The sequence below is a fragment of the Haliaeetus albicilla genome, chromosome 1 (assembly GCF_947461875.1).
Source record: "Haliaeetus albicilla chromosome 1, bHalAlb1.1, whole genome shotgun sequence".
Taxonomy (NCBI): Eukaryota; Metazoa; Chordata; class Aves; order Accipitriformes; family Accipitridae; genus Haliaeetus; species Haliaeetus albicilla.
The window spans coordinates 83,550,261-83,563,484 of record NC_091483.1 but is presented as its reverse complement, the minus strand read 5'-3'; the positions used below and the strand labels follow the sequence as shown (position 1 = coordinate 83,563,484).

The following is a 13,224-nucleotide window of genomic DNA, read 5'->3' as shown; positions in this document are numbered from 1 at the left end:
CCCACCACTATTAGTCACTATTTTATGAAAGCAGAGAAATGCAATAATGCAGGATAACACTAAACGAAGCACAAATGGGCCAGAAACCCAAAAGCCTGTTAGAAACACAGTAATAACTAAGGAAAAACTACAACACTTTCCTCAGAAAAGGTCATCTTGAGTGCAGCCACTGAAAAACTGGTGCAAACCCACTCAGCTCACTTCCTCCATAAGAATTAATATTTGCTCTCTCATCTACTCACCTGCATGTTTTTCCAAGAAGACCTGTAGGAATTTTCCTTCTGGGAAGACTACATCACTGGCAAGTTTGACTGAAACCAGTTCAGGGTCTCACCAGTTACTAGAGGGAGATATGAGACTGACAGGTGTGGATTCGCTGATGTCTAATAGAAAGCAAGTTTTGCTACAGATTTAACAGAGCTCAGTTGGGCAATCAATCAACTGTGAGACACAAATCCACTGGAAACCTGGCTTCATTACTTCTGCTGTTCACAGAAGAAATTGTTTTTAATCTAAACCTGTCTAATAAACAGGACTTTCAGAAAACAAGTGCGTATACATTACCTCAGTAACAAAGAGAGTGCGCGGATCGATGATGTCCAAGAAGTGCCTGAATCTGCCATAAAATGAAGTCTGGAAGACAGGAAAAAAACCAAAACGTGTTCAGTTAGAAATTGCCTTTCACCTGCTGCGGAGAAAGGTTTTATTTCCTCTGCAGAACTAAATAGCAACTAAAAAGAAATAATATAGAAGCTATTCACTGGTAATTTATGATAGGAAGTCTGAAAGGAAAAGATGAGGACTTGGACCCTGCTAATAGCAGCGTTGCTATTAACAGGATACCAATATAGATGCTTTACTAAAGGGATACTATCAAGCTGCTGAAATATCCATTACTTTTTCCCCCCAAAATGAAATATTGCCTGCCTCCCTATGGGATTCCTGGGAGATGTCTGAGGCCACAAAAGCGCAACATGCAACTCCAGACCTCCCACACCTAGCAATGCTGTCAAAGGAATTCCCACCCTGCAACGTCTTTAACACGGTCCCTGTGCTGCTTGTCCTCATTCCTGCTAGCACCCATCTCGCAGGACCAGCAGCACCACAGGGTCCCCGATTTTGGGGAGAGACTAGCGTGAAGAAACTCCTCCACCCATACACCGCTGGAAAAAAAGGTATGTGAAATTATATTTTCAAATGTTCTAAAAAGAGTTTAAAGTCTCAACAAGGGAACAAGTACTTTTCTCCTTGTTGGAAAGAATGAGAAAGGTCTAAGACGAGACTAAGTACAAATCCAGTTTTATGTCTTACATTTATTGCAGAATTGTCCAGGCACTGAACTAGGGCTGGGTTTCATTGTGCCAGTCCCTACACAAACACAGAGCAGAATATGGACTGTGAACCTTAACATATGTAAAAGAAACCCTAACTTTATGGTTTGGGCTTGTTCTTGGTGGCACATTTGGAAAAATCCAATCTAGATGTGCTTGTGTAGGGATAACACCGCGCAAAAACTGGTGAAAACGCTTTCACCAGGAGCAGCAAAAGTGTCTGAAGGACCAGAAAGGGATCCAGAGAACTGGGAACAGAGTCTGAAAGAAAGGGGGAGGTGTCTGTGAAATAGGCTGGAAAGATCACAGGCAGCTCCAAAGGAAAGGAGAGCAGTTTTGACTCAGTATTTAAAAAAAAAAATTAAAAATTAAATTAGGCAAGCCCAAAGCACTGGACCGTGAAATACTGATATATTGAGGGCACTCAGGATACATGTACATCATCACTCAAACATCAGTCTGGATTCCTTCATCTGGATGCAGATGTAGGCTGAGTGCCAGCACTGCCTTACTGCAGCCTGAACTCTCATCTGGACATCGGTAACACCAAACGGACACGGGGCAGCCAGGCCCAGCAGCTGCTCTCTCCTATGGCTTCTTCCCAGCAGAGTTTGCAGCCCATCACGGATGCAGAAAGGACACAGGTCATGAACCTCCAGGTGCTCTTGAATATTGGGACCCCCTTGCCCTGGGTGCTCTCCAGCCACACGCAGGCAAGTCTCTTTTTGCATTTGTAATACGGAAGCGCGCTATAAATAAAGGAGTGGAATATGGGTACAGCAGTGAGAATGGCATTTAATCACAGCCTGGCATAATTTTATGAAACATGCTGGTTCTTCTCTGCTGAATCCATCGAGCGCAGAGAAATACCAATAATACTGCCTACTTATTCAGGCAGAAATCCCTATCTAATGGCAGTTTCCAGCAACACGGCTGTCCACCACCTCACGTTGCAACACCCAGTTCTCAGCTGCTTACAAAACTCTCTGCTGTTATTTTTCCATGTTCTGCACTAAAAAAAGAAAAACCCACAACTAAACAAAATAGCTTCACATAACTTCAGCAAAAAAGCCCAGTGGTTTTTAAGTAGCATTGATTTAATTAACACTAATTCTGGTACTTTCTAGCTTTTGCGAGCTTGACATTTTGCTGCCTTACTTTTATTTTCAGTATAAAGATCTCCGCAGATGTCACTGTCCTCCACATCACTACTGCCCGATGCTTGCCAGTGGTGCAGGGAGTGACATGACTAACGCATGACTCACTTGGTCCCTCGTCACGTTATCCTGAGCGCTCCCACGTACCATCGTCCCTCTCCCACTGCCCAGCCTTCTGCACTTGCTCAACGCCGAACAGCAATAAGAGAATTCAGAGCAGTCTTAAGTACATGGTTTAAACAAGAACACAAGGGGGGGAATTTTTAAATTTAAGTGGTCCCGACTTCTCCACTGCCTTCATTGTTGTGATATGCATCTCACAGTGAGAAAAATATTAAACAGAATTAAATAGAACATCAGTACTTTACACCCACTTCACAAAGGTGTAAATGACAGTACAAGGCACAGGAAAGGGGGAATGAGACCATAAGTTCAAATGTGCATGACATAAATGGTTTTTTTAGAAGTAAAGATTTCAATTTGCAAAGCTGCAGAGGCTCTCAGGAAACCAGTCCCGTAGCCCAGGGTCATTGTTTGTTTGGCTCAGGTACAGCGGTGGTCTCCTGCTCTGATCCTTGCCTGGTACAACCTCAGCGATGCCCAGCTAAGGACACGTTTCAGCAGCTCAAACTCATCCTGCCACAAGCCTGTTCCCACGCCCCCTCCTCCTCTCCTGCCCTGTGCCAGTGCTGACACTCACCCAATGCTGCAACTGACTGATCGGGGAGCTAAGAGTGCCAAAAGTCTAATCCTTAAACGAGGGATTTGGTTTCAGGTGGTGGTGTTGCCTGAACCCGTTCCTTCTGCGGTCAGACAAGCCCCAGGGCAAGGGCAGGACCATTCGAGCGGGGTTGGGACGACAGCCCTCACTCAGGCTCCAGTGGAACTGCACGGTGAGGTCCAGAACAACAACAACAACAAAAATATAAAAAAGCTAATTCTACCATGCAGAGCTGCTGACCATTCCTTCAAATGCTTATGGCCAACATTCATATCTAAGTACACATACACACAAAACCAACCAGAAATGCTGCAACCCAGTATGGGAAGAAGTACTTTCCCGGTCTCATGAAACTTAAAAGATCTGTATGAAGAAGCCTTGGGGCTTTCTGAAGGCTTTCTCCAAGAAGCAAAATTGCTTTATCCTCCTAGCCCTCTTCCTGGAAAAAAAAAAAGTCTGAATATACAGGGACCAAGCAAATTAACAGGGACAAGTAGCAGGGACTGTGCTGTGTATGGGCTTGCTAGGAGATGATGGCCAAAGTGTCCTTTTCTCAGATACCACAAGGCACTTCATGGTGCAAGGTTACCTACAGCCAACTGCTTGTCTGCCAGCAGATAGGACTATTTCAGTGCTTGCTTCTTTCATCCACATTATTCGGGAAAAAAAAAAAATTACCCTTCTGCTACTTCAAAGAAAGGACAACAGGAATGCACATGTACTTCTTCCCTAGGCTGAAACACAAGGCAGAAGCCAGTTCTCAAGAACATCTCTGACCATCAGGGATGCACAAAGAGACCAGGCGAGGAGACCAGAGCTCGAATCCATCCTCCCTCCCCTAAGGCAGGCAACAAGATCCAACTTACTGGCTGTGGTTTCCATTTTCTTTTTGCATTACCATGAGCTCTCTAAAATGCAATTACAAAAAAATGTGCTTTTCCTTGCTGCTCTTATGGGCCACCTGGAAGTGAAAAACCCATCTTAAAAGTCTCCCATGAAGGGAATTCTGGTGCTCAACCACCACCCAACCTTTCCAGCAGAAGGCCTATTGTCACCCTGAGGCTCAATCTCCGTCACAGCGATTGAAGCCAAAATCTGCCCGCTGTCTTTCCCAGATCCCAAGAACCAGGATGAGCTGTAGTCCCATGACAGTGAGTTATCCTTTAATGCATTCCTGATCAGCTCAGCATGCTCACAGGTCGGCTCAACAACATGTCTCATCACCACCACAGGACAGCACAGCAGAAGACAAGCCATTAACAAACTTCTCTCTCTGCTGCCTCTAGTCCAAGCTTCTTCAAACAAGGCAACTGCATTAAACCTCATTCACTCCCACGTCCAGGCCAAGATTTTAAAGACAGCAGCTTTGTTAATCAAGCAACTGGAAAAAAAAAAACATTCTAATTGGTAAAAAAGCACTTTCCCCATCCCACTTCTCCCCCTCATGCACATGCAAGCTGTGCTCACTTGCAATCAAAAAACCCAGGGGAAAAGAAGCAAATAAAACTCAGCCTTGATGGGGGAGAGCAACATGAAAGCACGATGAGTGGCAGAGTGGGATGGGTGGAAGTCCCCAGTTCTACACCTAAAACTTCTCAAAGTCAGTTCATGGTGCCATACCTTGTTTCATGAAAAAAAACAGACCAAAAAAAGTAGAGGAGTATGAGTTTGAACAAGTTTTGGTTTGTTTTTTTCAAAACTCTGATGAATGAGAACCTCATTTTTCCACAACAAAAGCTCTCTTTCTGTGGTGTCTCTGAGAACCACATAAAATGGAATCAAATTCAAACCAAGAGCAAAGTTGTCTTCTTGAGGCTGCATCAAAACATCATCACTGTGTATTTCACTTCTCAGCCCTCCTAAGCAGCAGTATATCTCCCATGACTATACAGCCCCTGAGCAAAAAATACCCGTTGTTTTTACTGCCATCCAGCCATGGGACTTTGGTTTTTTCCTTTTCAGATGACTACGGAAAGCTGTCTGACTGCTAGACCTTGCTGGTTGCCCTTCCATCACCCAGATCAGTTCCCTGCTTCTCCTGACTAGAAGTCATCAGATATGTTTTTTTTGTAATTAGTGTAAAGACTGTTATTTGTTTTCACACAGTTGCATGCAAAACAAAAGGCAAAAAAAACCCCAAATCCTAACCATTCAGAAATTTGCAGGCAAATTAAATCAGATCCAACTGTTGCACCTCAACGGCAACTCAAGATGGCTTCGTGAGCATAACCACAAAACTAAACTCACAGAACAGATCAGGATTTTGCTCAGCAATCCTGATTCAAACACTTCCTTACAAATACCAAGTTTCTACAGGGTAAGTAGGAAATCAACAGCCAAAATACCACAGACTGTTTTACAGACTGACCACAGACGTGAAGCCTTCAAGAAGGGCTTCTTTGGCTCTAACGAACTGAAAAATTGGTTCCCACAGTTGGGCTACGAGGACTCAACCCAGAGACCCTCTGAACAGCTTTACTTTCATTTACACACTGACATTTTACACTCCTCGCTTGCACTCAGGCTTCACAGAGCACTGCAGTGCTTTGTGTGATGGAGTATTGTGTTTAACTGTGAATAAAAGTGATGAGAAATAAATAAATAAAAACATAACAAAATTCTTTCAGCTTAAAATACATTCAACTCCCAAATTATTTTCCAACCCAAACGAATCCACTGCATATTACTGGTTTTCTTTGCTGTGCTCCAAAGCACCAGGTAAAGCCAAGTGATTGGGCAGGCACTGACTTGACCTTCTCAATTTTCTTACAGGACCTTTTGGCTCTGCTAAGAGGAATGGAGAAACCCCCATGAAGAAGCTAATTTAAAACCATTGACAGAAATAAATCCAGAAACATGTTACAGAGACATTTTTCTTACTCCTTTCTCTTTAATATCAGAAAAAGCTATTTAAAATTTGGTGTTAAGCTAGATCAGTCCAGACGCTGCCACATCATACTGGGGTTTCTACAGCAAAGAGACGCCTCATTGAAAGCCTCAGCCTCGGGAAAGCAAGAGGCTGACCTCAGGTGAAGCACAATATTGCAGTTTCTAGTTTTTATACTTTTCTTCTGTAACTGCCTGAAGTTCTGCCATTGCTAACAAGTGGTTACTTCCCCGGGTTATGACTGCTTTCTTTCTAAGCTCTGTCAGTGAGAGGGCTTTAGGATACACAAAGCAGCTGGTGCTCTTGTTCATAAAGGAATTATCTCAGCAAAATGGTGCTACAACAAACTCCTGGGGTGCAGGACAAGCAGGGAAAGGCCAGGCATCGCAGCAAGTACTTGCCCATGGTCCATATTGTAAATCCTTATACTTAGGGAACCACTTTCTGCAGGTCATCACAATGGAGCACCCCGTTATTCCTGCAATTCAGACAGCCAAGGCATGGCTCAGCCCTTCTCCTACCAGCTACCACCACCTTGTCCCAGGCTCTGGCAAACACCTGCACATTAATTAGCTCATTATTACAAATACTAAGAAGAGGGAATTTTATTTTATTTGCCTTTTAAATGCCATTTCAGTGTTAAAAGTGTTACTCTGTTCCAGCGTGTCTTTCCCATACCTCCTTCTGACCCTTTCTCCTCCATCCATTCTCCATCATTCCATGTCCATTACCACCTAACAGGGGGGAAAGCAAGGTATTTCCACCTCCCTCCAAGGTTTAAACTGGACACACCAACTCTGCATCCATCCAACAAACCCAACAGTTGTTAGAACAAGTGAACAGGATGAGAGGATCAAGCCCCAGGGCACAGGAACAACTGGTCACTGCTCAGTGCACCAGCACAGCAGCAGCCCTATACGGCATGCTGCAGTCAACCAAACCCAGATTTAAGTGAGAATTCAGAATGGTTCCTTTTTAACAGGATCATTTCTAGCTCTGGCTATCATACTCATGCAAGGGATAGAGCTTGCAAGATGCCCAGAAGTTTGACCCTCAGCTCCCAAATATCCATCCGTGGTCTTTTTCACCATTTTATTCCTGTAACATCTGTTGTAGTAAACAGTTATCTGGAAGAAAACTGAATAACACAAATTTCCTGTGATTAATCGCGGCTATTTTGGGACCACTTCTCACCAGCCTGCAAGCAAGATGAAGTTCTGCAAAGTGGCTGGGAATATTAATTCCCTTACATGGCACAGCAGTTCATAGCGAGCACAGGAGTATGTTACAGATCCAGCTCATTAAAGTGGCTGTGCTGCGGGCCATGCAAGATCCAGCTGACTCCAAGATAAGAACTAGAAAGAAACTACTTGCAGGCTCAAGAAATTTGAAGAAGGGCAGTGAGAGGCAGGTAAGTGACCATTAGCAAGCACTTGTTTATCACCTTAAAGAGGGCGAGTATTCCTCGAAAGTGTATGCTGGCCAGCCCTGGGAAGAACAGAAGATATGTGCAACTTTACCGATTTAATTACAGTGTGATTTTAAAAAGAATTTAATTAAGCCAGAGCAAAAGGCATGCAGACTTGGGGGAGGGGGGGTGTTGAGCTAAAAATCAGGCTTACATCAGCTTTAAATTAATTTAAATTTAAATTAATTAGGAAGAGTTTTAAGCTAAACCAAACAAAATTAAGAAAATTCAAGCCATTGAGCTTTCAAGCCATGGGACTTTGGCAAGGTACGGTCGGACAGCAGAGCTGTGTAATTACATGCATACTTGCAGTCCAGCCCGTTACAAGCTGAAGCTAAAGCTACAGACTCTTAGTCCTCTGATGCTCTCAATTTGACTTTACAGTATTAAAAAGTCTGTATGGGAGTAGCTCCTGCATCTCAGTTACTTCAGCCACCTGCAGTGACAGGTCTGCTCGTGAATGTGAGCACAGCCAGGATACAGCACGGAAACCTTTTGTGGGCATTACATGGAGTAGTAGGGGTTTACATCTTGTAGCACAAGATGCATACAAACAAACTCCCTGTTTAAAATCCAATCCTGGCTGATAGAGATGTAAAAAAGCCAACGGATGGCTTTTTTGGCAGGTTCTGTGAAGTTAACAGATAAACATCAAACCCAAAGGTGTCTGTATTTCCTCCTCTTCTCTGCAATTCATCTTTAAGCATGTGTTTGCAGGACCCAATAGATTGCATAGGATAAACAGGGTCAGCCCGTCTTCAGGGCTGAGAAACCCACGTTTGGCGACAGCAAACACCATTTAGTGTATGCCAACCTCATCTCAAGCAGCTTGGGCTGGACCTACGCATACACAAGAGTTAAAGCAGTTATGAACCACCCTTAAACATCCTTCCACAGCCTTTTAAGAAAATCCCTTCTCCATAAGATGACCCTTTAGGAGAGAGGAGTTTCATTCACTTTTTTCAAGTGGAAAATAACATTACACTGAGCAGCACGAGGAGAAACTTCTGTGTTAACACTACGATACAGCTCTGGTTCCTCCCACTGCCTGTACCAGGGCTTTCGGCAATCACAGCATGCAAGCAGCAAGCCATTAGGCTCCTGAGAGGCATATCTAATCAACAGCGTCTTTATCTGTCTGTTATTGCAAGGGTTATCCTGGACATAGGAGGCATGTGGTTTTGCTAAGGGTGGTAATAAACCCTGGTTATGCTTTAAACTTACCATATTAAAGCATGCAAAGAGCAAGAAATAATGATTTTTGGCAGTAATGTCCTTATAAGACATTTCTGAGATTAGCATGTGTTGAGTTCCAAAGTATAAAAAATCTGCAAGGCCAAGCTCTGAAAACAGCACATCTCTAACGATGCTGTTAATATCGCAGTCATAGAAATGGCGTGTTTGCCCAACAGAATAAAACATCCTAAGCACATCATGTATTCCATGACCGTACGTACACACTGAGCTGTTCAAGGGATAAAAGATGTTTATGGTTCTGGTTTGGGTTTATTTCCCTTTATTTCCCTGTCCTTTCCCTGAAGGATCTATGATCTGCGACTTCTTTTTATTTTATTTACTACTTCACAAAGAGGATGAGGCATGCTCATGAGTTCTGCTTGTTGAGATGACCACCCTCGACTTCAGCTGGGGAAGAAGTCAGCTCACTCCTTGTTCGGTTTCCCCCGTGCTTGCAGTCCTCCCACACTAGCCAAGACAACCTCATACTACTTTTTAGAGAGCTGACCCCAATAAAACCACCAGAGTTTAACTCGTGCTATCTTCCTCCTGCAGTTAACACCCCTGGTTAGCAAACAACCGCACCCACACCTTATTTAGACCCTTGCTGGAAAGGTTTCTTCAGCTCTTCTGATAGAAAAAAATCCATTTATTTTGCCCGGGGTAAATGCCTGGGCTACAGGCAAAGACCCCAGAGCACTGGGAACACACATTTAGTGCTCTGGCTCTAGAAGAGGGAGCACTTAGCAAATCCTTAAAGAAAAAAAAGGAGGAGTATGCCTAATAAATTAGAACTACTTGTCAAAAAATTAAGTCCTTATCACACATTCTCAAGCCCAACGTCCTCATTTCTTCTTTTACCTAAAAATAGCCTGCTTCCTTTGGGAGACAGAGGCTCTTTCCAGCAAAGAAAAAAAAAAAAAAAAGGTGACTCGACAGAATGCCACTTGCCCAAAGATCAAGAAAAACAAGTGAACTGCAAAACAAGGGAAATTGAAAAGGGGAATTTAATAACCTCCAGTGGTGGTGCTGGGGATGGATGTCTCCTGCCTGCTGTCCTAAATTCTGCTCAGCCACTTTCCGGGAGCTCTGGGCCACGGCAGGGGAAGGAAACCACCGCGTCTCCTCTGAACCAAATCCCCAGGCAGTCAAGTTTGCTCTCCAAGGTTTTTGTTCCTGACACACAACTTTTTCCTTGTTTTCCCCCGCAGGGACAAAGATGCTCAGCACAGCTCCCTGCATCTCTCCCAGCCCCAGTTTTAGTCAAACCTCCCCTTAAATAGCCCCAGACCTGTTCCCAGCCAGCGTTTCAGAGGAAAAGTAAATGCTGTCATCGCACAGGGCTACGTCTAGAATTTAAACAACCACCCAAAGCATCACTAATCCTTTCCAAAACAAGTAAGGCATCCTTTGTCAGCTAGACCACTAAAGCCGAGATCTCATAAACAGATAAAACCCTGCAACAGGCCACCAAAGGAATGGGAAAGGCAGAGCAGCTGCGGGGGAAATGTAAAGGATCGTGGTGTTCAAGGTCCGCCGATCCCTTGGGCTGACGTAGGCATTTTTCCCCAGCGCCGGAGACTAAAGTTTGGTAGCAAACACCAAGGTCAAGGTGGGGGAAATAAATAACCGTAACTGTCTGACCCAGAGATGAAGGACCTCGGCTCTGCCAGGGCAGCAGTGCTGATAGAGCAGGCTGCAGTGTCTCAACCCGAGCAGAGCCAACTGCAGGATCCGACTGGGTGCCCTAAGCCCCGGCAACACTTGAGCCTCTCCTGCTCTGCGACCCCTCAACGCTGCCAGATCCCAAACGGGGCTGTCCAGCCGTGCTTCACACATGGGCAGATGGAGCAGGAGAAAACAGGGGAGCGTGGGGTGAGAGCTGGCAGGACACCAGCACCACACGACCCATCCTACAGCACCCACTGGACCTCCACACTGCTTTGCAGAAGATTTTACAGGAAAGGAATGAAACCACTATAGAAGAGAAGGGGAATGATTTCCAATGCCTGGTGCGGCCCTCTGGCAAAGCACCCCTGAAGCATCCAGTCCCAAGGGTGCCTTTGCCGACGGGCATCCCTCACCCCAGATCCGGGCCACGGTGTAAACGCACCGGGCTCATCTCCCAGGAGTGGCAGCAAGGAGAGAGGACGTCTCCGCTCAAACGCGCACGCAATCATTAACATCCTGCCATACCCCTCGAAACATTTTCTAAATGTTGCTACAAGTGACAGTCGCTCCTTAATGAACAGAACGCACCGATTCTGTGCCTGACTCGCTGCCAAGTGTGCCTCGAATCATCTGTGGTGTCTAGAAGGGAGTAGCGTCTCCTCCTCCTCCTCCTCCTCTCCTTATTAAAAACCTCCATCTCCCCAGCCTGAGCAACCCTCGGCTCACGCAGCCGAGCAGGCTCCCGGTGCGGGGAAGTCACCCCTTCCTTGCTGTGGGGGATCTGTTGCTCCAAGGAGGTCCCACCACAACCTCCCAAACAGGGATAAGGCAGCGGGGGAAGAGGCACGTAGATCCACCACCCGAGAGCTGGCCCCCCATGGGAAATCAGCAACTGGACTTCTCAGCAACCCAAATGGGTGGCTTTGGTCAAGCCAAGCTCTGTGAGCTGCAATTAGCAAGTCAAATGGTTGGCAAATAGCAGTCCCATACAGATTTCATGTGGATGGTGGGAAGAGAGTCTCCTTGGAGATTACCCCAATAATGGGGGGAGGACACACACCTATTAACGAGCAGACTCCTGCTACTCATTCTTGATTTGGTAATTGCAATGGCTCATTCCTCTCCAGAGGAGTCCTACCCAGCTCAAGAGCGACTGAAGGAGGTTTTATGAACTTTGTCAGCCTGACACGGCTCCACGAGAACGAAGAGGGGTCTTCGTCAGCGGCGCCGTGGCAGGGACCCCGCAGAGGGCTTGTGAAGAGAGGCTGTGGAAGGCGGCAGCGGGGACGAGCCGCTCTGACCCCTGCACCAGCTCTCCTCGCCCCAGGGACGGCTTCTGTGAGCCGCAGGCCTTCCTCGCCATTCCCCAGTCACTGGGTACCGAGGCCGGGGCGGCACTGCCGCGCAGGTGCCGCTTCTATCGCCTCAGGCGTCGTCCCAAACCACGTTTCCTCGGCGGTCGCCTCAGACACCCCACACGACGCCATTTTGTGAGCATCGGCCCCTGCCCAGCCAACACCCCGACCCCCGCGGAGGCGGCCGAGTGGCTATGCGAACCCGCAGCACGGACAGCTCTTTATGAGGTGGCCGAAGCGCCCACCCGAGAGCGGTCCCGGCTCCCGCACCCACCCGGGCCCCCCTCACCTCCCCAGGCCCTGCCCTGGAGGTCCCGCTCCCACCCGGGGCAGCTCCTCACCTCCCTGCAACCTTGGGCTCGCCGCCCCGCCCGCCGGGGCAGGGCCCAGCCCTCGCACTGTCCTACCGGAGGCGGGGGATGGCAAGACGAGGCCGCGCCGTGCGCTGGCACCCGGGACCGACCCCCCCCCCAAAACCCCGCTGCTCTCGGAGGGGACCGCGGGGCTCGAACCCGCGACCCTCCAGCTTCAGCTCCCGCCCCGAGCCACAGGGGCACGGCGGGACGCGCCAATCACCGCCCGCCGCGGGAGCCGCCGCGGGGAAGGGGGCGGCGGCTTTGAGTGACAGCCGCGCGGCCCAACGGCAGGGGGGCTGCGCACCAATCAGCGCGCCGCCCTGGGGGAGGGCGGGGGGATAGGACCAGGGAGAGGGGGTCTCCCCTCACGGCGGGGGGGGGGGGGAACAACGCCGCGCTGTGGGGGGGGCGGACGACAGCTCCTGCCGCCGCTCCCCGTCCGTCGCCCCCCGACCCCCCTCCCGCTGCCGGCGGTACCTGTTCGAAGCGAGGCTTCCCCAGCTGGAAGGGGGGATAGTCCGCCGGCTCCGCCATTCCCTTCGCGCGCCGCTAAGCGCCACTTTAAACAGCCTCCCCCCGCCGGCCGGGCCCGCCCCTTGCGGCGCCGCCGCGCTGATTGGTCGCGGCTCACCCGCAGCTCCCGCGCGGCACGCCGGGAAATGGAGTCCGCCCGCCTCCCCGGCACCTCACGGGAGGCGGAGTCCGAGCGGCAGGAGAGAAGGGGACGCTGGGAGAAGGAGGCCCCGCCCCCTTGCCAGCCAATAGGGAGTGGCGCGGCGGTGCGGGGCAGCATGGGAAATGGAGTCCGCAGGGGAGAGGCGCCCGGGGCACGACGGGAAATGTGTTTTGGCGGGAAGCTGAGGGGAGCTCCAAGAGGGAGGCGGGGGCGGCAGGGAGAGGGGGCTCTCCTCAGGTCGGGGGGTGTGGGTGGGTTGTACGAGGTAATCCCACCCTGCCTGCGGCAGGCAGGCTGGCTCTCCCTGCCCGGGCTGTCCACCCCTCGAGGGGAGCATGAGGTTCCGAGGGAGCGGCCAAAGGGTTT

General features: G+C 48.6%; 1 protein-coding gene across 4 annotated transcripts in view; it reads right to left on the bottom strand.

Annotated features, from left to right (window-relative positions):
• SFXN5 (sideroflexin 5) overlaps window positions 1-12,801 on the bottom strand; it is a 106,396-nt gene extending 93,595 nt beyond the window's left edge. For 2 of the 4 annotated variants that reach the window (XM_069797182.1, XM_069797176.1), the window contains exons 1-2: window positions 12,660-12,801; window positions 565-633 (exon numbers count right to left, since the gene is read on the bottom strand). In XM_069797182.1, coding sequence (XP_069653283.1) covers window positions 565-633; window positions 12,660-12,716 — 126 coding nt within the window. In that variant the 5' untranslated portion in view covers window positions 12,717-12,801. Of the gene's footprint in view, window positions 1-564; window positions 634-4,075; window positions 4,654-12,167; window positions 12,343-12,659 lie in introns of those variants that run through there. The other 2 variants (XM_069797198.1, XM_069797188.1) reach the window with 2 other exon arrangements.
• Window positions 12,802-13,224: the final 423 nt, after the last annotated feature.